Source organism: Ahaetulla prasina, chromosome 1 (genome assembly GCF_028640845.1).
Source record: "Ahaetulla prasina isolate Xishuangbanna chromosome 1, ASM2864084v1, whole genome shotgun sequence".
Taxonomy (NCBI): Eukaryota; Metazoa; Chordata; class Lepidosauria; order Squamata; family Colubridae; genus Ahaetulla; species Ahaetulla prasina.
Window position 1 is genome coordinate 134,897,308 of NC_080539.1, and position 24,483 is coordinate 134,921,790.

The window sequence follows — 24,483 nt, forward strand, 5'->3', positions numbered from 1 at the left end:
ACCCTCGCCGTTCCGTTCCTCTCAGAGTCCCACCGCTCCGGGAGTGGGGAAAGCGTCAGGGAAGGGATGCTGAGCGGGAAACGAGGAAGAAGGAAGCAGCGGAAAGACTGAAAGCGCCGGCCGAAATCCTGAGGGGTTCCTGGAAGCGGCCGGAGCGCGTGTCCCTCTCCGCCGCCTCGCTTCGGGCTCTGGCCAAGAGAGCCGAGAGTTCCAGGAGGGTCTCGCCCGCCCAGAGGCGCCTCGCCCGCGGGGTGGTCACCGGTCCCGTCAGGCTTGCAGAACGGGATCCCGGCTGCCCGAGCTCGGCGCGATCTCCCTTCACCCACCCACCCGCCGCCCACTTCCCGCTCCAAGGTGTTGGGACCACGGCGGCCGATCCCGTCCCCTCCTCGCCAGGTGCCCGTCCGGCTTCGCTGCGCCGAGCTTCCCAGCGCCAGGAAAGCGGGGCTCCCGCCTTGCGCCCTGCCGCCCGCTCCATGGCGAGGGCAGCACCGGCTGAGTCTCCGCGCCGGGGGAGGCGGCGCCGGCGGGGGAAGCCCGGCGTCCGCTCTCCCCCGCTGCCATTGCCGCTGCTGTGAGGGTTGTAGCGCCGGCGTCCCGGGCGGCGAGGCGGGAGGGCGGCGGGGCGCCGCCAGCATGAAGTCGCTGATCTTGAGCCGCTTCTTGGTGCTGCTGCCTTGGGTGCTGCTGGTGATCCTCATGCTGGACACGGACGGCGGCAACCGGCCGCCCCGTCCGTCGTCGTCCCATCTCGCCCGGCAGCCGCAGCCCGCGCTTCGCCAGGAGGCGCCTCGGTGGCGGGAGGCCGAGCTGCAGCAGCTGCCTCTCATCTATGCCATCACGCCGACCTACAGCCGGCCGGTCCAGAAAGCGGAGCTGACGCGCCTGGCCAACACCTTCCGGCAGGTGGCGCGCTTGCATTGGATCCTAGTAGAGGACTCGGCGATCGGCACCGAACTGGTCAGCCGCTTCGCCGCGGGGCTCGGCCGAGGGGGCGGCCCGCCCTGCACCCACCTCCACGTGCTGACCCCGCGCAGGTACAAGCGGCCGGGGCAGCCTAGGGCCACGGAGCAGCGCAACGCGGGCTTGGCCTGGATCCGCCAGAAGCACAAGCATTTGCCGACCCCTCAGCCGGGGGTGCTTTTCTTCGCCGACGACGACAACACCTACAGCCTGGAGCTCTTCGAAGAGGTAACGGAGGCGGGAGAGGCGAGCTTCGCTTAAGGATCGGTGTCCCTCCCCCCCTCCTCGAGCGAGGGCGGCCGCCTTGGCGTGCCCACTTCACCCCGACTTCAACGGGGCTCTCTCTGTTAGGAGAGCCCTTCGGTGCTTCCTCCCAGCTTAGGAGCGTTTCGCTTCTCCAGAAGAAACTCCGCACCGGTCGGGCAAAACTCTCTTTTCGCCCTTCCCTTCGCGGCCTTCAAGTTGCCGCTTGGATGAGCGCTTCTGCCAGCGCTTCCGCGCCATTTGAATCCCGGGTGGTTTTTCCCTCGTCCCGCCAGTGCTTCCTCCTCCACCTGGGGCTCCCGGCCAGCTCAGACAGACAGGCTTTCCTTAAGCGACTAATGGAACCCGCGCATCATGTGCTCCAGCCCCTTTCAACAAGATCTTAAGCGTAAAACTGAATTTCAGTGTCAGTGTTGTGAGGTGTAAAAAAACAAGGGGATAATTTTTTAAAATTATTTGCAAAGCAGCAGAGATCCTCCCTCCCTCCCTTCTTCCTCCGTCTCTCCCTCTCCATTCCTCCCTCCCCTTCCTCCCTCCCTCTCCATCTCTCCCTCTTCTTTATCCCTCCCTTCCTTGTTGCAGATTGAAGATTTTAACTTCCACTTAAATTTAGACACCAGACACTGCAGTTAGATTTAATTGCAGGATCCTTTTCTCACTCCAAGCCAAAGCCTCAAACGTTAGGGATACCCATTGTATAGTGTCAAGGAACAGTTTGCCATCAAATTGCCTTTCATCTCTTTTCTTCAGCGTCAACTTATTATTCCCATCTTCCAAGCCTTTAGCTGTATTATGCAGATATTTTTCTGCAGTGTTGGCAATGGCACCTTGATGTTTTTAAAGAACTAAGTTTGATTCCTTTTCTCTTGCTGAAGTAACTTCCCACAAAAACATTAAGCAAACAATTAAAACAAAAATTAAGATAGGATTTTGAGATTTGTAAAATAGTTTCAACTATTACTCATTTTTGCTTTCTATCCTTCTCTTTTTTTACTTTACTGGTGTGAAAGATTACTTTCTTTTCTGCAGAGACCTCCTGACAGTACAGTAGTGTATTGTAGGTGTGAAAGCAGGGCAGTGGATGGAAAGGCTTTCTCAACATCATTTCTCAATAGGAAGTTTTGTTTATTCTTTTAAATAAAATTTGGGAAATATTTGGGAAAGAATTGGAAGAAACAGGGAGGAGTTAGCCAGCGCCCACCAATTCCACTCCCCCCCCCATTTTCCTCTGGCAGGAAGAAACCTTTTAAAGGAGAGATTTCAATGCATGCAGGAATAAGTAAGATTAATCAACTTCAGCAAGCAAAGTGTGCAATTTGCAAGAGTTGTCTTGTCAGCTATTGTATATTGCAAGAAAAAACCCTCTAATATATATTTAAAAATCCTATCTCCTTTATCTGTACTACAAATCCCATCTACTTATGTGTGAATCCTCATGTGTTCTACAGAACTGAGTGGCATTTCTTTTCTGCTTTGGTGAGTCTATATAGTGACAAGTTTCTTCTTTTTCTCCCGCAGCTGCATGTAACAGTTTCCTCTTTTTTTTTTTTTTTGCAAATAAGTGTATTAAGAATCAATAGTTTAAAGCTAGGCACTGCGGAAAGATGCAGAGCACATCGAGTCCCCAAGAGCCTCTTCAGAAGGCTGCTCAACCCTGCCGATATGTGTTCAGGGTTCGAAATGAGTTTGGGTCTCTTTCAGCAGGCTTGTCTTTTTGGCAGGTGCTGTTCCTTCCCTTAAGAGCTTGGCTTCCCTTCCTTGTGCGTCAGCTTTGTGCTCTGAAGCTTTCATTGAAAGTGGCTGAAAAGAAAAACACTTAGCTGCTTTGGGTTTCTTTCCCATTAAGCTGTTGGAGGCTGCTTGGAAGACTTGAATGCAGGGAAAGTTCTGGCATTCATTTCTTATTTCCCCTCCCCTCTGGATGCACTTTCCTTTTCAACCGGTGATTTGCTGTGAATACGTCTCCCACATTGGGCTGCCTGAAGTGGTACTGAGGCATTAAAAACTCCCGGGAGAGACAACCTCCACTCCTTAAAAGCCTGAATGAATGAAAATGCAGCGAAGACCAGCAAAGAGTCCATACAGATCCACTGACAACTTGGCTGAGTGAATCTGCGATGATGAACCTGCCTTTTCTCTGTTGTTAACCATCTCTCCTCTTTTATTTTTTTCCAATTCAACAAGGCTTTTATATAAAAACAAACAAACAAACAAGAGTTTAAAGGTCACTTTTGCACAGCTTTGAGAGACCACTTGGCTTCTATCTCAGTCATTTTGTGTGTGTGTGTCTTGAGAGGAGAGTGGTGTATTGCAAAGGCGAGTGTTGGCATTGGGTGTCATCTAAAAATGACTGGGCTCCATGTGGGCTAAAAGGCTTTGTTAGAAGACAAAAACGGTGGATGGCTGCAGCCCAGTGGATGGTTGCCTAGAAAAAGAATCCTGGTGTTAATTAGGAATGTCCAGACTAGAGTCCATCCTGAGGGGCCTTAGAGGAGATGATACAAAGCCAAGATAGCTTTTGCTTTACTTGTCTTCAGTATATTTTGTCCCAATAAAGGAAAATTGTAGCTCAGGGTTGACATGAGGGGTCCTTGGTGCTCTCTGAACTTGGTTGTTTTCTTGAAGACGTTTCCTTACCCACACTAGTAACATCAACAATGCTAGTGATGTACTAGCACTGATGATGTTACCTAGTGCAGGTAATGAAACGTCTATATTTTGTCTTGCAAGGTTGGTCAGGTTAGTTGATTGTGTTTGTTTGGGCACGGTAAGCATACAGATTGTGGAACATTCCTGAACAGAGGCAATTTTATATTGATCTGTTTTCCCCCTGCCCCTGAGGATACTCTGGGAATTGTAGTTCAGAGGCAAGTTGAATTAGATGTAAGAGAACAGTATTTTCTATATTGATCTGGCACCCTTTCCAAAGAAATATATGGCAACTCTTTGAGAATGTCACAGGCACATTTTACATCCTTAGTAGAAAGAAGGTGGGAATTGTTTTTCTCCAACTGATCATTCATCAGGATTTGTATTGGCTACTGAAAGCTTGGGAAACAGTAAAGATTTCTGAGTCACTGCCTTTTCTGCCTCCAAAACCTGAATCTATTTACAAAGCAGTATTGCTTTTTTCTCAGAGTAAAAAACCCTTAAATTCTGAGTATATCCTGTTTGGCAGGAATCCTGTCAAACTGAAAAATAGGTGCACGAGAGGAAATTGATGTTCCCATCCTTCCAAAAGCAATTTTGACTGTTGATACCCTCACCAGGACCATTATCAAGGCTTACCAAAGAAAAGATGTTTAACATTCTCATGACCTATTTCTGCCTTTTCTTAGTGAATGGATTATGAGCTGTAGCTTTCAAGCTAAATGAGTAAAATAAGACTCCTTCAAAACCAGCCTGCATTTATGCATTACTGCTGCTAAATTTAGCAGGCAACTAACTAGGTTTTCCTCTTTCTCAGCAGTTTGCTTAGAAGAGAAGAGTGTCCCACAATCCTTTATCTTTATAAAGTCTTTATCCCTATGTGTCTGTTAGAAAAAAAATGGGAACAGAGACTGAGCATCTCTTTTGGAGCAATATCTGGTTTGCATTTTTAAATTTTCAGTTATCTATGAAACACTATGAAAGTGCGCAGAGTGGAATATTGTATTTCTCCTTTATTATACATCCCATTCTGATGATTCAAGAATTTATCTTTCTGAAGCAAACAACAAGATTTTTGTTCTAAGTTCTTTTGGTTTCCAGTGAGAACCAAGAATATTTGATAAATTGGGAGAAAATCTAGTTTAACAAACCTGTTTGGAAAATAAAGCACATTAAAATTACTGTATTAATGATCACAGTTTTCTACAATGGTAGGATATAATTCAGGATTTCAAGAGAGTTTTATACTTTTTGTAATAGAATTATAGCTGCGCTATTTTTAACCTAGTGATCATTTTCAAATACTGAAAGATATAATATTGCACCTGCTTATACATCTGTATTTATTTAAGAATAGGATATGGTTCGATTGTACATTGTGAAGAGTTAGGTGATGGAGGACAATTTCATCTCTGGCTTATTAAGATTCTAGGGTAGGAATATCTTCTGACTTGACTGAGTTTAGAACTTTGTGGATTTCGTCTCATTGATATTGAAGCAAGTTGCTTATGGCTTGGTTGAAAGTCTGTTCATTACCTTGGAGAAATTAAGGATAATAGCTAAAAACTAGATGAGTGAAGGAAAGCAACAAAGAGGAACAAAAGAAACTGTAACCAGTTTGACACCACTTTGGACACTTCTAAAGAAAATAAAGATTGATTTTAAGCAATTTTACATATAGTGGGTTTGTCAAAAATTAGTCTTGATGGATTGTCTCAATTCAATTTTTATAGTTGTTCTTAGTAGACAATGGGAATGTCTTGACCTGCAAAATCTATATATATAAAAGCAAAAACCATTCATGCATTAATCACGAAATCTCCAGAACTGTAAAGCCTATAAACTTGAAATTTGCCACGTATGTTCCTCTTGGCTTCTAGGTGCTCACTAAGAAAGGATTTTTCAAAATGACCATCAGAGCATTAGTATATTATTATTAACATGCTCTGATGCTAAGGAGTTCTACTCTGCCTCCCCATCTGAAAAGAAATCCTTTATTATACATCCCATTTGAAATCTGTTCCAAATGCAAAACACAAGCAGAGGAGAGGAGTTTCAGTTACAGTTTCACTTTCACAGCAGCAAGCAGCTTTACTACAGAACATTTGAGCTAAGCCATGCCCACCCTCCTTCCTGTCTCCTTGCTCACACAGCAAATATTGTTTGAGTTTCCAAACACCCCTCAACTCTCTCACACACTGACAGGATGCTAGCCAGATGAATACCAATGGATGCTGCAAGCTGGGACAATCTACTCCCCCACTCCCTCTGTTCCAATTGCCAGTTGCATTATATTAACACACTCTGATGCTACGGAGTTACACATTCTACATTAAGTTTCAGGCTGTAAGTGTCAATTTATCAAGTCCAAGCACATATGTTTGTTTGTTTGTTTGTTTACATTTATACCCCACCCTTCTCCGAAGACTCAGGGCGGCTTACAGTGTATAAGGCAATAGTCTCATTCTATTTGTATATTTTTACAAAGTCAACTTATTGCCCCCCCAACAATCTGGGTCCTCATATATTTTCGTAGTGAAGCACAGGTGTCCAGCTAGTATTTGATAAAGTATCCCTTGACATTCAGATGAGCAAATTAGTTAAAGATGGGTTGGATGATAATGTTTATACAGTGAACCACAGCTAATTCAAACACCAGCCACCAATAATGTCTTCCTTGTAAAACTGAAATGAGTTATCAAGTGAATTGCATCAGGTTTGATCCTGGGATCAATAGCCATTAACATTTTTATATATGATACTTTTTAAGTATCTGAAAAGATGCCACACAAAAGAAATTTAAGAGCTGTTCTCAATCATTCAAGAATGCAGGACACAAAATAATGAATTTAAATTACACATTCCAATGAAATGTTAGATGAAAAAACATCTTTAACAATAAGACAACAAAACAATTGAAGAAATTAGATACTGGATATTTTCAGTGCTTTAACTCGAACCCAACAACCAAAATGGACCCTTCCAATTCTAGAATTTTGTAAAATGTGTAGCAGCTTCTGCCCCCAAATCTGAAAAAAGTACATAATATTTTTGCCTCTGCATGTGTTTGTTTTGATAAAAGTTCACAACAGATTGACTGTGCTATCTCACTATCCATTTGTTATACTAATGATCAATTCCTGAATTGGGGTTGAATGGTTGCCATGGTAATATGAGTTCCGTAGTTCCAATTTGAGTTCTCTGTTTCGGTCTTACCATCTGTAAATAGTCTGACATAACTCAAAGTTGCCTTTTGAGAATAGGAAAGACCAATTATAGAACGTAATTCTAGCATAACATTTTAAAAGACTATGGTAGAAGGAGCAAAACCAGGATGTTATTTATGATCTAAAATCACAGGTATCTGTTGAGTATTTGGCTTTATTACTGTAGTGATTCTTTAGAATGTTAAAAGTACTGAACTTTTGTGATAAAATACTGTTTTCCATTAATCATAACAATTGTAATAACACTTAGACTTATATACTGCTTCACAGTAATTACAATCCTCTCTAACTGGTTTACAGTCAGCATATTGCCCCCAACAATCCGGGTCCTCATTTCACTGACTTTGGAAGGATGGCAGGCTGATTTAATCTTGAGCCAGTGAGAATCGAACTGCTGGTAATGGGCAGAGTTACGTTGCAATACTGACAATCTAACCACTGTGCCACCATGGCTCTATAATCACTTTATTGCTGGTAAAGGTAGAACCTGTATGTTCCATATAATGCTGTCATTCTTTCAGTGTTACCTGAACTATAGGTAGTCCTCAGGTTATGATGGCAATGCTCTTGATGTGATGCAGTTGTAAAGCATACTGTCACATGACCACATTGTTTAGTGATGGCCATTCTAGCAATCCTGGGTGCCGTTGTTAAGTGAGGATCACAGGAGTCATTAATCAAAGGTCTTTCTCATATTCCCACATACCATTACATTCAGTGATGTCTTCCCTTGCCTTGGAAGAATGGAGGCTCAAGGGTGAGAGAGACCAAGCTGAGAATGGTTTGGATTGGTGTATGAGCTTTCGGGAGATGGGAGATGTGACTACCATATGCAACCTTCCCAGTAGGCCTCCAACAAGCAGAGCCAAGGTGGAAGCCATCAGGAGGTTGCAAGACACAGTTCCTTAATAGCCACTTGGTGCTCACTTAATGAATATGAATGAATGAATGAATGAATATTTTAATTTGTATACCGCCCTTCTCCCGAAGGACTCAGGGCGGTGAACAGGCAGATAAAATACAGATATACACAATAGTTAAAACATCCCTTAAAAAACTGATTTAAATTTGCCCAAATATTAAAATAACATACACCCCCATAAAATTACAAAACTTTAAAAACCCATCAAATTCAATTAAAATTTAAAGGTAAAAATCAAGCTAGTCCAGCCATACGAAATAAATAAGTTTTAAGTTCACGGCGAAAGGTCCTAAGGTCAGGTAGTTGTCGAAGTCCGAGGGGAAGTTCGTTCCACAGGGTCGGAGCCCCCACAGAGAAGGCCCTCCCCCTGGGGGCCGCCAGTCGACACTGTTTGGCTGACGGCACCCTGAGGAGTCCCTCTCTGTGGGAAAGCACCGGACGATGGGAGATAGAGGCCGGCAGTAGACGGTCCCGTAGATATCCCGGTCCTAAGCCATGGAGCGCTCTAAAGGTGGTAACCAATACCTTGAAGCGCACCCGGAAAACAACAGGTAGCCAGTGCAGTCTGCGCAGGATAGGTGTTATGTGGGAGCTTGAACCGCTCCCTCAATAACCCGCGCAGCCGCGTTCTGAACTAGCTGAAGTCTCCGGGTGCTCTTCAAGGGGAGCCCCATGTAGAGAGCATTGCAGTAGTCAATGCAATACAGTTAATAACTGTAACCAGGGACTGCTGGAACTGCTGTTGCTAAGTAGCACAACATGTGATGTTTCACTTATCAATTACTTCATTTACTGGTAGTGACCAAAATTCCAGCCCTAAGTAGAGTCATAATCCAGGGAGTACCTCTGCTCTTTTGCAACACTGGTATATAGAATCCTTAAGTGCATCATTGAGATACGGGTATGTATGGCTTTATTACGCAGAGATACAACAAGTATACATACTGGGCAAACTGTTTCAGGCTGTAATCCAAATGTTACCCTCCTTAAAACTCTGTACAGAATTAACAAAAACTGATTAACTCCAAATCTAATTCTAAGCATTTTTAATATCTATCACCCTAAGAAGAATTTAATATGTTCTTTCCTGCTAATCAGGCCTGAGTGATTGGTGATGTTCTTGCATGCTAAGCCAAGGGAGAGTCATGAAGCTAGGTGTGTGCGCTGACCCTAACATTTATTACTTAGTTTGTACATTGTCTGACTCCAAGGACATGTCTCGGTTTTTTTTAATACTATTCATGATGTCTCCTTGATGTAACTTCCTCCTGGGTCCATATTCCCATGCGTAGACTATGTGTGGCCCTGCCATCTTGTTTTATCTCTAGGTCAGCAGTAAGTCATACTGGCTTCCAATATGACTTCATTTTTATTGTCTCCCTTTGTAAGTAGCAATAGCAGTAGCACTTAGATTTATATACCGCTTTACAGTGCTTTACAGCAGGGGTCTCCAACCTTGGCAACTTTAAGACTTGTGGACTTCAACTCCCAGCTTTGCTGGCTGAGGAACTCTGCGAATTGAAGTCCACAAGTCTTAAAGTTGTTAAGGTTGGAGGCCCCTGCTTTACAGCCCTCTCTAAGCGGTTTACAGAGTCACCATATTGCCCCCAACAATTTGGGTCCCCATTCTACCCACTTCGGAAGGATGGAAGGCTGAGTCAACCTTGAGCCTGGTGAGATTTGAACTGCCAAATTGCAGGCAGCCGTTAGTCAGCAGATGTAGCCTTCAGTACTGTATTCTAACCACCGTGCCAACCACCGTGCCACCATCTTAAGATAAGTTATGCATTGCTTCTCAGTGGTTTTTAAAATTTATGTTGAAGTAACATGGAGGCTTGTTTTTAAAAACATACAAGTCATGAGATACCTTATTAATTTTCAATGACATGAAAAGGTCAAGCAACATTTTAGGATCATAGTAGATAAAATATTGTCCAGAGAATAAATGAAATAAGTTCTCCTCAGACTACCCTCACATTTAAAACTAATAGATAATTTCAGCATGATTCTTAAAGTATAAAAATATGAACATGTTTGGGCCTTGCTGGATATGGATCTGTAAAGGCCAACACTGCTTATTCAATTATTCACACTTCCTTTGCTCTTTAGGCATCAGTTCACTCCTTTAAGAAAATGTTAATTTTTTAGTTCAGCAGAATGGAAGTCACTTTTAACTTGTGGTTTTGGTCCCTATTTGTATTACTTCAATTAACTGAATTCAGTAGCTACTAAAATTTCCTCAAGTTCTACTTGGAAGAAGGAGACTTATTGTAAAAAATATAATGACACTTGGATTATATCTCCAGATCCTCGCACTTATTACCATCACAGCATCCCTATAGTCATGTGAACAAAATGTGAGTGTTTGGCAAACAGCTTGTATTTACATCTGTTGTGGCATCCCGTGGTCACATGATCACCATTTGTGATCTTCCTAGCCAGCGTCCAACAAGCAAAGTTTGTTTGTTGAGGGATTCACTAAACAACTTCATGATCCACTTAACAATTGTGGCAAAAAGGTTGTAAAATTGGACACAACTCACTTAACAACCACCTTGGTTAGCGATGAAAATTTTGGCTCCCAATTGTGATCTTATGTTGAGGACTACCTGTATTTTCAATTGAGAAGTTAAAAGTTTTGTTTATAGAATTTCAATTGCACTTGATTCAAAATTGTCATTTTAACTTTCAGAAACTCCCTATTTAATTTATGCCCCCCCCAATTCATTAATTTGTTTGCTTCAAACAAAACCTTTTTGAGAATGTAATTTTTGGAGTTTTGAATTAAATAGGGTGTTTTTACACATATTTTAAAAAGTTCTTCCTGCTTTTGGAATGGATTGCCAAGGAAGTTTACAAGCCTAATGCCACTAGGCTTCAATCTTGTTTTTTTAATTTGAAATTCTTAGCATTTTATGGACTAAAACAAGTTAAGTCTTAGAAAATGTCTTTAAAATTATTTATTCCAGATATTGATCTCCAGTGTTTTCTTTATGGATTGACTTTTTTTTCGGATGAATTAAGATAATTCATGAAATGTGATACAACAAAAACTGCAGTTGCTATAATAGATGATACAATAGAATTCACCTTTACTGTCACTTATCTTTATGCAAGAATTCTGTAGTATATAAGGTTGCACTTTCATTCTTGGGAAACAACAACCATTCTTTAAACAGAGAGAGGGATTCAGCAAGCACAATTTATATACACAATTGGTTCTTCCGTCATTTGAGGTTTTGCTCTCAGAAACTTGCTAAGTCTCCATAGAAGACAGGCAGTTAGGTCTAGCTCATATTTTGGAGTCAGAATGGAGTGAAGATGGTGTGTTACTGAGGTCAGGTTACTGTTCTTTCCCCTTTCCTCCCCCACAAGTTGATTAAGAAGCAATACCACTCTCTGGTCTCAATAGCTCTATTAGAGAACTGTGAGCAGCCTAACAGATGTTTTATAGCCACTGCATTCATGATTCCTTAAACCAGCTCTCACAAGCTCCCTGCAGTGGCAAGCTTTTACAAATCAAATACAGGTAGGAGTATAAATAGGATACCACTCCAGGGCTCTTTACAAAATCTGGAAAATATTTTGTGAAGGGCCAGAATTTATTAGAGATTCTCTTGTCCCCATTGATACTTGTATGGGTAGGTGCGGGGTGGGGGACCGTTGCAGATCAGACCAACCTACCTTAGATGTTAACATGTGGTTAGTTTCTCCCATTGCTGAAAAGCCACTGTTGGAGCTGGGATACCTTCAAACATGATCAAAAATGCTGTAGAACACAGGTGTCAAAGTCACTGTTTCACGTTCGTGGCATTAGGGTGGGCGTGGCCTATGCGTGGGATGCATCCAGCCCGCGGGCCGCCAGTTTCACACCCCTTCTCTAGAAACTGAGGGACACCCATGCATAAGGCAACAACAGTTGTGGCGTTCGTCTTCTTAAGGATTGCATTGAAAAGAAGTCTTCGAAATATAGCTTTAGCAGATTCTAGCTGCATTTTTAACAATGGTTTGTGGAACAAGACATGGTGTTTTGTTTTGTTTTAACCAGACCTTGGATTAAATAAGGAATGCCAAAGTATAAGCCATGATTTACACACTGTAATGGTAATGTGCCATGTCATATTGTATCAAATAATCCCCATCCCCTATCCCTATAATCATCCAGACAAACAAGTCTTGTTACAGGAGCTGATCATATTTAACAAATTCTGGCAAATTCCTGCACAAAGATGCCATTAAATGACTTAAGGCACTGTGAGTCTGATTGGAGCAGTGGCACGGATGCTTCACCCTCATCAATCACCGTTTTTATGGAGAAAAGACACTGGACTGAAAAATAAGGCCACAGCGCATGCTGTCCTGCTATATCTTCAGTTCAAAGCCTTGGAGTTATGTTTACAAGTGAGGTGGGAGGCAGGCTGTGAATCAGTGAGTGTGGTTAGTGAAGGAATTCCATAATGGAACAAAGACATTGTACACCTTCTGGCATTTTGTTAAATACCATGTTTCCTGCAAAATAAGACTGGGTCTTATATTAATTTTTGCTCCAAAAGATGCATTATGGCTTATTTTCTGGTTAGGTCTTATTTAGAATAGAATAGAATAGAATTTTATTGACCAAGTGTGATTGGACACACAAGGAATTTGTCTTGGTGCATATGCTCTCAAGAGTACATAAAAGAAAAGATACCTTCATCAAGGTACAACACTTACAACACTTAATGATGATCATAGGGTACAAATTTAACACTTAATGATACAACACTTAATATAGGCTACAAATAAGCAATCAGGAAACAATCAGTATCAATATAAATCATAAGGATTACCAGCAACAAAGTTACAGTCATACAGTCATAAGTGGAAGGAGATGGGTGATGGGAACGATGAGAAGATTAATAGTGCAAATTTAGTAAATAGTTTGACATTGCTGAGGGAATTATTTGTTTAGCAGAGTGATGGCGTTCGGAAAAAAACTTCTTATGTCTAGTTCTGGTGTGCAGTGCTCTATAGCGTCGTTTTGAGGGTAGGAGTTGAAACAGTTTATGTCCAGGATGTGAGGGATCTATAAATATTTTCACGGCCCTCTTCTTGATTCGTGCAGTATACAGGTCCCCAATGGAAGGCAGGTTAGTAGCAATTATTTTTTCTGCAGTTCTAATTATTCTCTGAAGTCTCTGTCTGTCTTGTTGGGTTGCAGAACCAAACCAGACAGTTATAGAGGTGCAAATGGCAGACTCAATAATGCCTCTGTAGAACTGGATCAGCAGCTCCTTGGGGGGAAACATAGTACTAAATGCCTCTGTCTGCTGACAATCTTAACTGGGGCTTATTTTTGGGAGTAGGGCTTATATTATGAGAATCCTGAAAAATCATACTAGGGCTTATTTTCTGGTTGGGTCTTATTTTCAGGGAAACAGGGTATGTCCTTAAACTTCAAATCATCTGGGCCAGAACTGGACACTAGACCACTACAGAGTATGAAGTCGTAGTGCTCTTGATTCTGAGTTTTCTGTTAAGAGTTGCACCACTCTATAGTACAGTGATGGCTAACCTTTTTGCTGTCGCATGCCAAAAGCGGGGGGAGCGTAGGGGGGGAGCACGTGTGCGTGCCCATACCCATAATTCAATGCCTCTGCATGCCCCCCCCCGCACATGCACGTGAGACACCCCCCCCATGCTCCCCGTGCTCCACAGGCTTTCTTGGAGTCTGGGGAGGGTGAAAACAGCCTTCCCCATCTCCCTGGAGGCCCTTTGGAGGCTGGAAACGGCCCATTTCCTGATGCCCAGAAGGCCCTTTTTTCGCTCTCTCCAGGCTTCAGAGGCTTTCTAGGAGCCTGGGGAGGACAAAAACGGCCTTCCCCATCTTCCCGGAAGCCCTCCGGAGGCCAGAAACAGCCCGTTTCCCAACTTCTGGGGGTCCAGAAGACTGAAAATCAGTTTGCTGGTGCGGGCATGCTTGCTGGAGCTAAGCTAGGGCAATGCTCGCGTGCCCACAGATATGGCTCCGCGTGCCACCGGTTCGCCATCACGGCTATATTATATTGGTAATGACTTATGACCACAATTGGAACTGGAATTTCTATTGCTATGGGATGCATTATTGATGCATCCCGTCAATATTGAGTCATGCCTGTTTTTACAATCTTTTTTGCTGCAGCTGTTAAGTGAATGACAGTCATTAAGTGAATCTGGTCTCCCCTCCCCATTGGTTTTGTTTGTTAGAAGCCCCCTGGGAAGGTCATGAACAGAGGACGTTGCCACTGTTGTAAATACATGCCAGTTGCCAAGCAATCAAATGTTGATCACAAGTCTTTGAAGATGTTACAATGGTCATAAATCAGTCATAAGACTTTTTTCAGTGGTGCCGTAATTTCTAATTGTTGTTAAGAATGGTTGTAAGTCAAGGACTACCTATAGTAAGTGATGTGAAAGCAACAGGCGAGTAAACATTGGTTGGATTGGAAACAATTGCTTGAATTAAGGGAAGCTACTTTTCGAATGACAAAGGAGCCAAAAGGTAACATTAATTGGTTGTCATTTGTTCATTTTTATGTGACTCTTCCTTCAGAAAGAGTCCATAGCTCCATCTGAAGAAGAACCATTCATGCGTTCAATCCTGGGAGAAAATATCCAAAATAATAAAAAAAAGTAGAAGCCAAGCAGAGGGACTTAAAAAGGTGTTTTGTTTAAAAACCTAATGAGCAGATGGCTCTTTGGTTCAAGGTTTTTACAGACATATTTATTATTATCTACTATATGTTTGTTATGCACAGGCCTGCAGGAAAGTAGGTCTATGTTCACAATGAATGAAGAAAATGGCTTTACATTGGGGCATTGAAAGCTGAGCAAGCATTAAGAACTAAGAGAAAAATCTTGGTTTTATATAATCAGCTGAAGCAGAGTATACTTTTCAATTTGTTAGTAAACCAGGTTTTGATTATTCAGGTTTTTTTTTTAATGGTGTTCTCTTTTTTATGTTTCTAAAGCTCTGTACCAAATTGGTTTTCGAGGAAGGTTAAATAATGCATGAGAGGTTTACCCAAATGCCTGTATTGCATTTTATTAAGTACAAGAAGCTAGTATAATGTTTTATAATGCCTTGGTGGCAGCAATAGTTCCAAGGCATAGTATTTACATCTTAAATATTTAACACAAAGAATTATCTGTTTACCAACCTTTAAAAAAATGTCTTTTTTGAATTGACTTCATGTCCATGTAATTTTCTTGGCAGTTTTATAGGAAGGTTTTGCTGTTGTCTTCTGGGATATTCCTTGGTGCTCTTCCATATGGCTTACCGGGTTATGACAAAATGTAGTCCTCTTGAAGACATCTAGACACGGATTGTTGGCATAATCCTTCAATGATAGCTTTTTAAAATGAATCTTGCGTTGGCAAAGGGATTAGACTTCATGATCTCCAAGGTTCATGCCAGTGATTACGTTTTATTATTTTGTGAATATAAAAGTTTACAATGATCTCTCCTAATTCTATGAAAAAAAAATAGAATGTTATATTTTTTCTTCCATTCAGTTATGTCCAATTGTCAGAGACTGCAGTTTTCTTGGCAGGGTTTTTCAGAAATGGCTTGCACTTGCCTCCTTCCTCGGGCTGAGAGAAAGTGACTGGCCCAAAGTCACCCAACTGGCTTCATACCTAAGGTGATACTGGAACGCTCAGTCTCACACTTTCTAGCCTGGTGAAATTAGCAGTTACGATCATTAAATGTAAATAGAAATGAAATATATATATATATATGTGTGTGTGTGTGTGTGTGTGTGTGTGTGTGTGTGTGTATATATACATATATGTATGTATGTATGTATAAACAGCTGCGATCACACATTGCTCCTAGAAGCATGAAGCTGTAAACACCAGCCTGAAGATGACGAATGAGACTTCGTTGAAACGTCGCCAAGACACTTCCAATTTTACGCGGGAGAAAACCCGAATAACCAAAGACCTACATATATATATATAAACTACAAGCTATAAGCTATAAACTACATTTTGGAGTATGACTCTTAATGGGATCTTCCATCTAGAAAAAGTTTGTACCATTATATCCAGTGGTGAAATCCAATTTTTCTTAGTACCGGTTCTGTGGGCGTGGCTTGGTGGGCGTGGTGTGGCTTGGTGGGCATGGCTTGGGCATGGCAGGGGAGGGATACTGCAAAATCTCTTCCCATCCCATTCCTCAGGGAAGGATGCTGCAAAATCCCCATTCCCACCCCACTCTGGGGCCAGCCAGAGGTAGTATTTGCCGGTTCTCTGAACTACTCAAAATTTCTGCTACCAGTTCTCCAGAACCTGTCAGAACCTGCTGGATTTCACCCCTGATGATATCCCTTTCAGAATAGATATCTCATCCTGAATTTAGTAAAGTTGAACTTTCCCTCTATAGATCTACGTCACATAAACGTGAATTCCAAAAAGATCTGATCATGCTAAAATGACTACAATAAATCTAACAATTTAGCCCTTAAGAACAAGCTGCCCAAACATTGTGCTTGACTGCTTGCCTCCTCTAGTCACCCCCTAAAGTAGGGGGTCCCCAACCCCTGGTCTGACCAGTTTCCTAGGCCACGGCATCCCAGGAAACAGGCTGAGGAAATGAGCAAAAGCCTGTACATGCAGGCAGCATGTGAAACCACATCCCCTCCAGTCCACAGAAAAACCTCTCTCCTCAGAACCAGTCCCTGGTGCCCAAAAGTTTGAGGGCTGCTGCTCTAAAACGGGTGTCCAACCTTTTTTTTTTTTTTTTTGTCACAACAGTATACACAAACAATTGTCATAGATAAAACAACATGTATTGAAGAAAATATATAAGTAAAAAAATATGCATCAATAATATTAATTTGATATGAAGGGAACAATAGGACAGGAACGGTAGGCACTATTGTGCTCTTATGCACGCCCCTTATAGTCCTCTACCGTGGCAACTTTAAGATGGCTGGCTAGGGAATTCTGGCAGTTGAAGTCCACGAGTCTTGAAGTTCGCAAAGTTGGACACTCCAGCTCTAAAGCCCTTTCTTTTATTTATTTATTTATTCGATTTTTATACCGCCCTTCTCCCGAAGGACTCAGGGCGGTGTACAGCCAAAGTAAAAACAGACAATACAATATACAATTTAAAATACAAATAAAAAAACTTATTTTATAATTGGCCTAAAAAACTTTAAAATATATAAAAACTAAAAACCCTTAAAATTAATAATAGAAAATTTAAAAATCAATAAAATTTAAGCCAGCCCCGCGCGAATAAAAAGATGTGTCTTCAGTTTGCGGCGGAAGGTCCAAAGGTCAGGTATTTGACGTAAACCCGGGGGAAGTTCGTTCCAGAGTGTGGGAGCCCCCACAGAGAAGGACCTTCCCCTGGGGGCCGCCAGCCGGCATTGCTTGGCGGACGGCACCCTGAAAAGTCCCTCTGTGAGAGCGTATGGGTCGGTGGGAAGCATGCGGTAACAGCAGGCGGTCCCGTAAGTACCCAGGCCCTAAGCCATGGAGCGCTTTAAAGGTAGTAACCAAAACCTTAAAGTGCACCCGAAAGGCCACAGGTAGCCAGTGCAGTCTGCGCAGGAGCGGTGTTACGCGGGAGCTACGTGAAGCTCCCTCTATCACCCGCGCAGCTGCATTCTGGACTAACTGAAGCCTCCGAGTGCACCTCAAGGGGAGCCCCATGTAGAGAGCATTACAATAATCCAAGCGAGAGGTAACGAGCCCATGAGTGACTGTGCACAAGGCATCCCGATCAAGGAAGGGGCGCAACTGCCGAACCAGGCGAACCTGGTGGAAGGCCCTCCTGGAGACGGCCGTCAAATGATCTTCAAACGACAGCCGTTCATCCAGGAGGACACCTAAGTTGCGCACCCTATCCTTTGGGGCCAATAACTCGCCTCCAACAGTCAGCTGCGGCTGCAGCTGACTGAATCGGGGTGCCGGCATCCACAGCCACTCCGTCTTGGAGGGATTAAGCTTGAGCCTGTTTCTCCCCATCCAGACCCGTACGGCTTCCAAACACCGGGACAGCACTTCAACAGCTTCATTGGGGTGGCCCGGGGTGGAAAAGTACAGCTGAGTGTCATCAGCGTACAGCTGGTATCTCACCCCAAAGCCACTGATGATCTCACCCAACGGCTTCATATAGATGTTGAACAGAAGGGGCGAGAGGATCGACCCCTGCGGCACCCCACAAGTGAGGCACCTCGCGGTCGACCTCTGCCCCCCTGTCAACACCGTCTGCGACCGGTCAGAGAGATAGGAGGAGAACCACCGATACACGGTGCCTCCCACTCCCAATCCCCCCAACCGGCGCAGCAAGATACCATGGTCGATGGTATCAAAAGCCGCTGAGAGGTCTAATAGGACCAGGGCAGAGGAATAACCCCTGTCCCTGGCCCTCCAGAGATCATCCACCAATGCGACCAAAGCTGTCTCCGTGCTGTATCCGGGTCGGAAGCCGGACTGGAACGGGTCTAGATAGACGGCTTCATCCAGGTATTGGGGTAGCTGTCGCGCCATAGCACTCTCTACAACCTTTGCAACGAAGCGAAGGTTGGAGACCGGACGATAATTACCCAAAATAGCCGGGTCCAGGGAGGGCTTCTTGAGGAGGGGTCTCACCACCGCCTCTTTCAAGGCGGCAGGGAAAACCCCTTCCAACAAAGAAGCGTTGATAATCCCCTGGAGCCAGCCTCGTGTCACTTCCTGAGTGGCCAGTACCAGCCAGGAAGGACACGGGTCCAGTAAACATGTAGTGGCGTGTTCTTCTGTTTGCGACTAATTGCAGTTGCTTATTTGCCCATTGCCCAGAATTGTTGATAGTGCTAATTAAAGTTTAGGACAGCATTTCTGAATCTTGGCAACTTAAAAGATGTGTGGATTTCAATACTCAGAATTATCCAGTCAGCCTACTGCTACGGTATATCTTAAAAGTAGCTAAGCTTGAGAAAGATTGGTTTAGAGAAAGGCTTGAAGTTACCACATTTTCCTGAAGCAGAGTTGAGAAACTTCATAGTTAGATTATAGGTGGAAGGCATTTGGTAAGGAAAGAAATGATACTTAAGAGCCCTGTCATTAAAAATTGTGACTATTCTTTCCACGGTGTCTTTGTAAAGAACCTATTTTGAAAAAGATGTTCTTTCTTCCTTCAGATGCGTACCACTAGCAAAGTCTCTGTATGGCCCGTAGGGCTAGTGGGAGGCCGACGGTACGAGCGCCCAATTGTGGAAAAAGGCAAAGTGGTTGGCTGGTACACTGGTTGGAGGGCAGGTAGGCCTTTCGCCATTGATATGGCAGGTGAGTATCTCTTTAGAATCTCAGCTATTAGGGTAGAACGGGCAAACTAGATATTAAACTTCTATGGTAGTTACTGAAGTGATATGTACAAACCTGTAAACTCCTGGGCCTTATGGTGAGTAGAGTCACTTAGAACAGGGGTCTCCAACCTTGGCAACTTTAAGCCTATCAGACTTCAACTCCCAGAATTCCCCAGCCAGCAAAGCCTGTCGGACTTCAACCCCAGCAGCAAAGCTGGCTGGGAAATTCTGCGAGTTGAAGTCGGACAGGCATAAAGTTGCCAAAGTTGGAGACCCCCGACTTAGAATTCTGGTAGCTTCAGCTTTTATAAAATGCTTATTTATCAGCAGCACCTTTCCAATCTGCAAGAGGATCAAACAGAAGTTTGTAGAAATTGCTGGGATTAATAAACTTTGGATTTTAATTTTGTAACTTTAACTGTCCGTTATTGTCAGGAGCATCCTAACAACATTCAATGATCTCTTTTAATAGATCGCCACTCATCCCAGGTTTGTTCAATGAAAGCCTACATGTAACATTTTTAGTAAAGAATTGAAGGAACAGCCAAGGTTGCCAGGTTCATTTGTATCCAGATGATATTCAGAATTCCCTGCTCAATTCAATTCTGAATTGAATTGAATCGAATCAGACATCTTGGCCGGCATACCACAATACTCCAAAGGCCAATTTTATTCTATCTATGCTGATGCTTTTTTTTTTAAAGGATCCCTAATCTAGAAACTGCCTTGCAAAGCAGCATATTGTTGCCAGTATTCCACCAAGAGGCTCTTGCAGTGACTTAAAAGTGTAAAAACTGCTAGTTCATCAAAAAGATGAATAATTGTGCACAATTTGCCAGAAAACATGGTTAGAACTTGTGGGCAGATAATAGCTTGAAAATGCTTTGCATAAGGGAGAAATTGACAATAGCCAGGAAAGCAGGAAGACTTCAAAAATTAATCTTGTCAATCTTCAGCTGTATCACAGACTACATAGTTCTATCTGTTAGCCTGCATGCTTGGTCAGTCTCTTGTTTATGCTAAAGGCATTTCAAATTCTGCCAAAATTGCTTTTGATGCCGTCACAGATCTATGCTTGCACAACTATAAAGTTTTGAATTTTGATTCATGGGAGTGTGAAGAGTGGTGAGCATGAAGGAAGGGGCCATACAGACAAATGATTTATATTTCCTGCTTTGCAATTTATTCATGCATTGCTGGTGAAATGATCTAACTTATTAAAAACTTCCTATAAAATGCTTAGCAAATTAAAATAACAATAGTGGGAGAATTACTGAGGGTTACTTCACTCCAGCACCAGCTTCTGTACTTTTTAATTATGAGTAATATTGAGGAAATTGAAATGGTCCAATGCCCTAAGCTAGTTCATTTAATCATATTGATTGAATAAAACATAATTTGCTGAATTTCCCCAACTTATATTCTCCCTTTCTTCAGGCTCTTACTAAAAATTATTCTATGGGAAGGATTCTATAAATGCCTTCATTTAAAATTGTTATATTGCTTGTAAACTGCTTTGGGAAGATGGTTACATTGAAAGACAAGATATAAATTATCATAATAAATAAGTAATGCGGAAATACGCTTTGTAAACAGTGCCTAATTTATGTAATGCACTAGGCCAGGGGTCTGCAAACTTGGCTCTTTTAAGACTTGCGGACTTCAACTCCCAGAGTGAGGAACTCTGGGAGTTGAAATCTACAAGTCTTAAAAGAGCCAAGTTTGCAGACCCCCGCACTAGGCCAAAATTAACCAAATCACATTATGACCTAGTTAGTACAGTGTGTGAATCAGGTCTATAGCTTGCATTCAGTCATACAGGTGACTGTCAAAATTCTTAGACGGGATACTCTGTGGAAGCCAACTTGGAACTCGATTGAATGTAGGCCGTCATATGCATCAATCCTGTATGAAGATGCCTCAGGGACTAGATTTACATGACTTCCCTGATCAAGCTGCTCTCTTGGTGAGTTGATTTATCCTCTGTGCTAATGGCACTTGATAACTGATGCCCCACTCAACTGGCAGTCCGAGTCCTTAGAGCTCCAATGAAGCAAGCTGATAAAACTATTGGTATTTGGAAGTAGGAAGAGCAGATTCATACTCCTACCTTGTTCAGATGACATAGCTGAGGCATGAAAAGTCAGTTTAGCTCCAAAAAGTCCCAGGTTGTTTGAGGATAACACTGACACTAACAAGGTTATGGAGTAGAAGGTTGGTGTTTTTATAAAACACCTTACTTACTCCAAAACCAGGTAAAGATATTATTTAAACAGTTGAACAGAGCCATTTTGTGAAGCTGTATCTAGATGTGGCTTCCCATTAAAAAATAAAGCCATCCTTAAATTGAGCTCAATGCCTGGGGATTCCCCCCCCCCCCTTTTGGCAGAGTTGTGAAGATGATTTCCTGTAGACATATTCCAGGATGTTTATAACACTGCTTTTTTCCCCAATTTCTTTCAACAGCTCTAGAATTTTCCTTATGTGCATTTTCCTTATTTTACATTATGTGCAGCAAACACAGTTGTCGCAGATTGTAGCTCAGATTTCACACATTAATTCCTATATTAAGTAGGTTGTTCATAAATGAAACCAAAGGCCATCTCTAACTTCCCACTCAGTGGGAAGAGTTACATTATTCCATAAATATCTGGTACTAGTTCGTATTATTTTTAAAATTAATAAGACTATTAAAGGTATATTTAACTCTTTTTAAGATTTTGAAAGCCAACTGGTTGCCTTCAGGCTGCCATTACCCTATACCTAGTTCTAGCTGCAGTTTTATTTGAAAGAATGCAGACTACCGACTTGTCTGGATAGTGGCGGTAAGGAGTTCTGTGCGCGGGGAATAGGATACTCAATCAGAATGCTAAGACTCCCAGTAATAACTTAAAGATGATAAAAAGAAAGTAATGTTCATCAGTCAGGAGCAACAGAATATTAGAAACATTTCCATAAATTAATTTTTCTTTCTCCTTCCCTTGTCAGTCCAATCACCTTCCTTCAGAACTAGTGAAAAACATCTATAAGAGATGGTGCAGTACTAAACTTTGTAGCCCCATAAATGCTGAGATGTTGCGCAAGAGATTGTGCAGTGTGTTACTCAGATGACAGTACTTCTTTATATTTCAGGTCGTTTCTAATTCATAACTCTTGTAGAAGGGTTCCATTACAGCTAACAAAATGGATGCAAGAATAAGAATACTGACAAATGTAGGGAATAGCTATTTTTGTTCTTGTATCTTTTAAGAACTTTCTGACTTCTAACAGCAATGGTATCTTATAAAGATTGTAGTCTTCAGCTGTGATAAGCATCTTTTAAAAGCACCTCCTACACCAATTTCAAACTTAAGTATGAGCAGTTGCCGGGTGCCAAGGATCTCATCATATATGATTACTTTGTTTCAAATGTAACATTCTTTCAAAATATATTCATTTAAATGGAACTAATGTTTGCCATACCCCTCACAATTAAGCTAAAAGCTTTTAACAGAAATAATGTTAAGGATGAAATGCCATTTGTATTCCAGCGCTGCACAAAATTACCTGGACTATTGGCTAAGTTTATTATGGAGGATGGAAGGCAAATGGCTACTTTTCTAAAAAGTAGTGGAACCAAGACAAAAACGAGATTTGCCTTTGCATTTAAAGTCAGTTAAGATGTTAATGAGATTACTTTCCAACCATTTAATACTGTCTCATTCAAAAGTATAATTTGGTTCGGGTCTCAAAGGTTGCATACTGTGACTTTACACAGAGCCGTTCCTTGCAACGTATCAGCTATTATTGAAAGGCAAGGCTAACAAAACCAGAGATACTCTGTAATAAGCATTAACGGAATTATGGAATAACAGTTGGAAGGGAGATCTTCCTCCCTGCCTTGCTCAAGCACGAAACTCTACACCATTTCAGACAAATGGTTGTCCAATCTCTTCTTAAGAACCTCCAGTGTTAGAGCATTAATTTTTAAGAACCTGGTTTTGCATCATTTAAGAATTACATCATTTAAGGATAGGTTATTTCACACATTAAAAATAGTGATATAGGTTTTTGGTTTTAATGAAAATTTAAAAAAATGGTCTACGTATAAATTCAGCCAGTCACATTTATTTTTGTTTTAACAATTACATTTGCCTTCAGCTTAAATTTTAAATTAATTACAAAGATGGTGTCAGGAAAGAATCATTGGTTTATTTCACCTTTTTAAAATTCACATTTCCCCTTTTGCTCATATGGAAATTCTGTTTTATGATGACTGTCACTATTTACACTTTAACAAACCATATAAAGTTGTTAAATAGATATGGAGGAACACAGCTCGTAACTTTTCAGAATAAACGTGGCCTATAGTACACCAATCAGTTTGCATAAGTAACAATATGATAGACCATTGAATGATACCAAGTAAATACTTGGGAACTTATTTGAAATGGTAGGGTTAAACACACCTTCGCAATTAATTCTAGAGTTCAATATAAGGTTTATGAAATGATTTTAATTCTTTAATATTTGATTTCCGAAGGGTTTGCTGTAAGCCTTCAGGTGATTTTATCCAACCCCAAAGCTGTATTTAGACGCCACGGCTCTCAACCTGGGATGCAGGAATCTGACTTTCTAAGGCAGATTACCACAATGGAGGAACTGGAACCCAAAGCCAGCAACTGCACAAAGGTATCAATGTTGTTATTTCCACAATGGATGTTAGCCCCCACAAGTCAACTTGTAGAGAATAAATGCCAACTAATGTTCTTGTTCAACTTTTTCCAGGTTCTCGTATGGCATACTAGAACAGAAAAGGTAAATCTAGCTAATGAGCCAAAGTATCACCTGGACAATATCAGAATTGAAGTGTGACCCCGTCGGCCTAAATGGGACATGCCATAATTAATGGATACGTCAGACATGCTTACCATATTCATACTGTACAAATTGCTATTGTACAACTGCAGCCTTTGGCAGCCTAATGGAAGACTACTGGCAGATAGCTGAAGACGTGTCTACTTAGACTTCACTTACTTTGCATGCATTTCTCTGTCCTGCTTTAATTTTCTAACTGTTCCCATTTCCTTTACACATGTTCAGTGAAAAGGTGGTAATGCACTGAAGTTATTAGTCTTAAAAAAAAGAGAGAGAAGCTTTT

General features: G+C 42.0%; 1 protein-coding gene across 1 annotated transcript; it reads left to right on the plus strand.

The window, feature by feature from the left end:
* On the plus strand, positions 1 to 24,246 carry B3GAT2 (beta-1,3-glucuronyltransferase 2). Its single transcript, XM_058176506.1, has 4 exons — positions 1 to 1,191; positions 19,179 to 19,323; positions 23,866 to 24,014; positions 24,111 to 24,246. Exons 1-4 carry the CDS (start codon positions 637 to 639, stop codon positions 24,195 to 24,197), a joined length of 936 nt encoding a protein of 311 aa, XP_058032489.1. The 5' UTR covers positions 1 to 636; the 3' UTR covers positions 24,198 to 24,246.
* Positions 24,247 to 24,483: the final 237 nt, after the last annotated feature.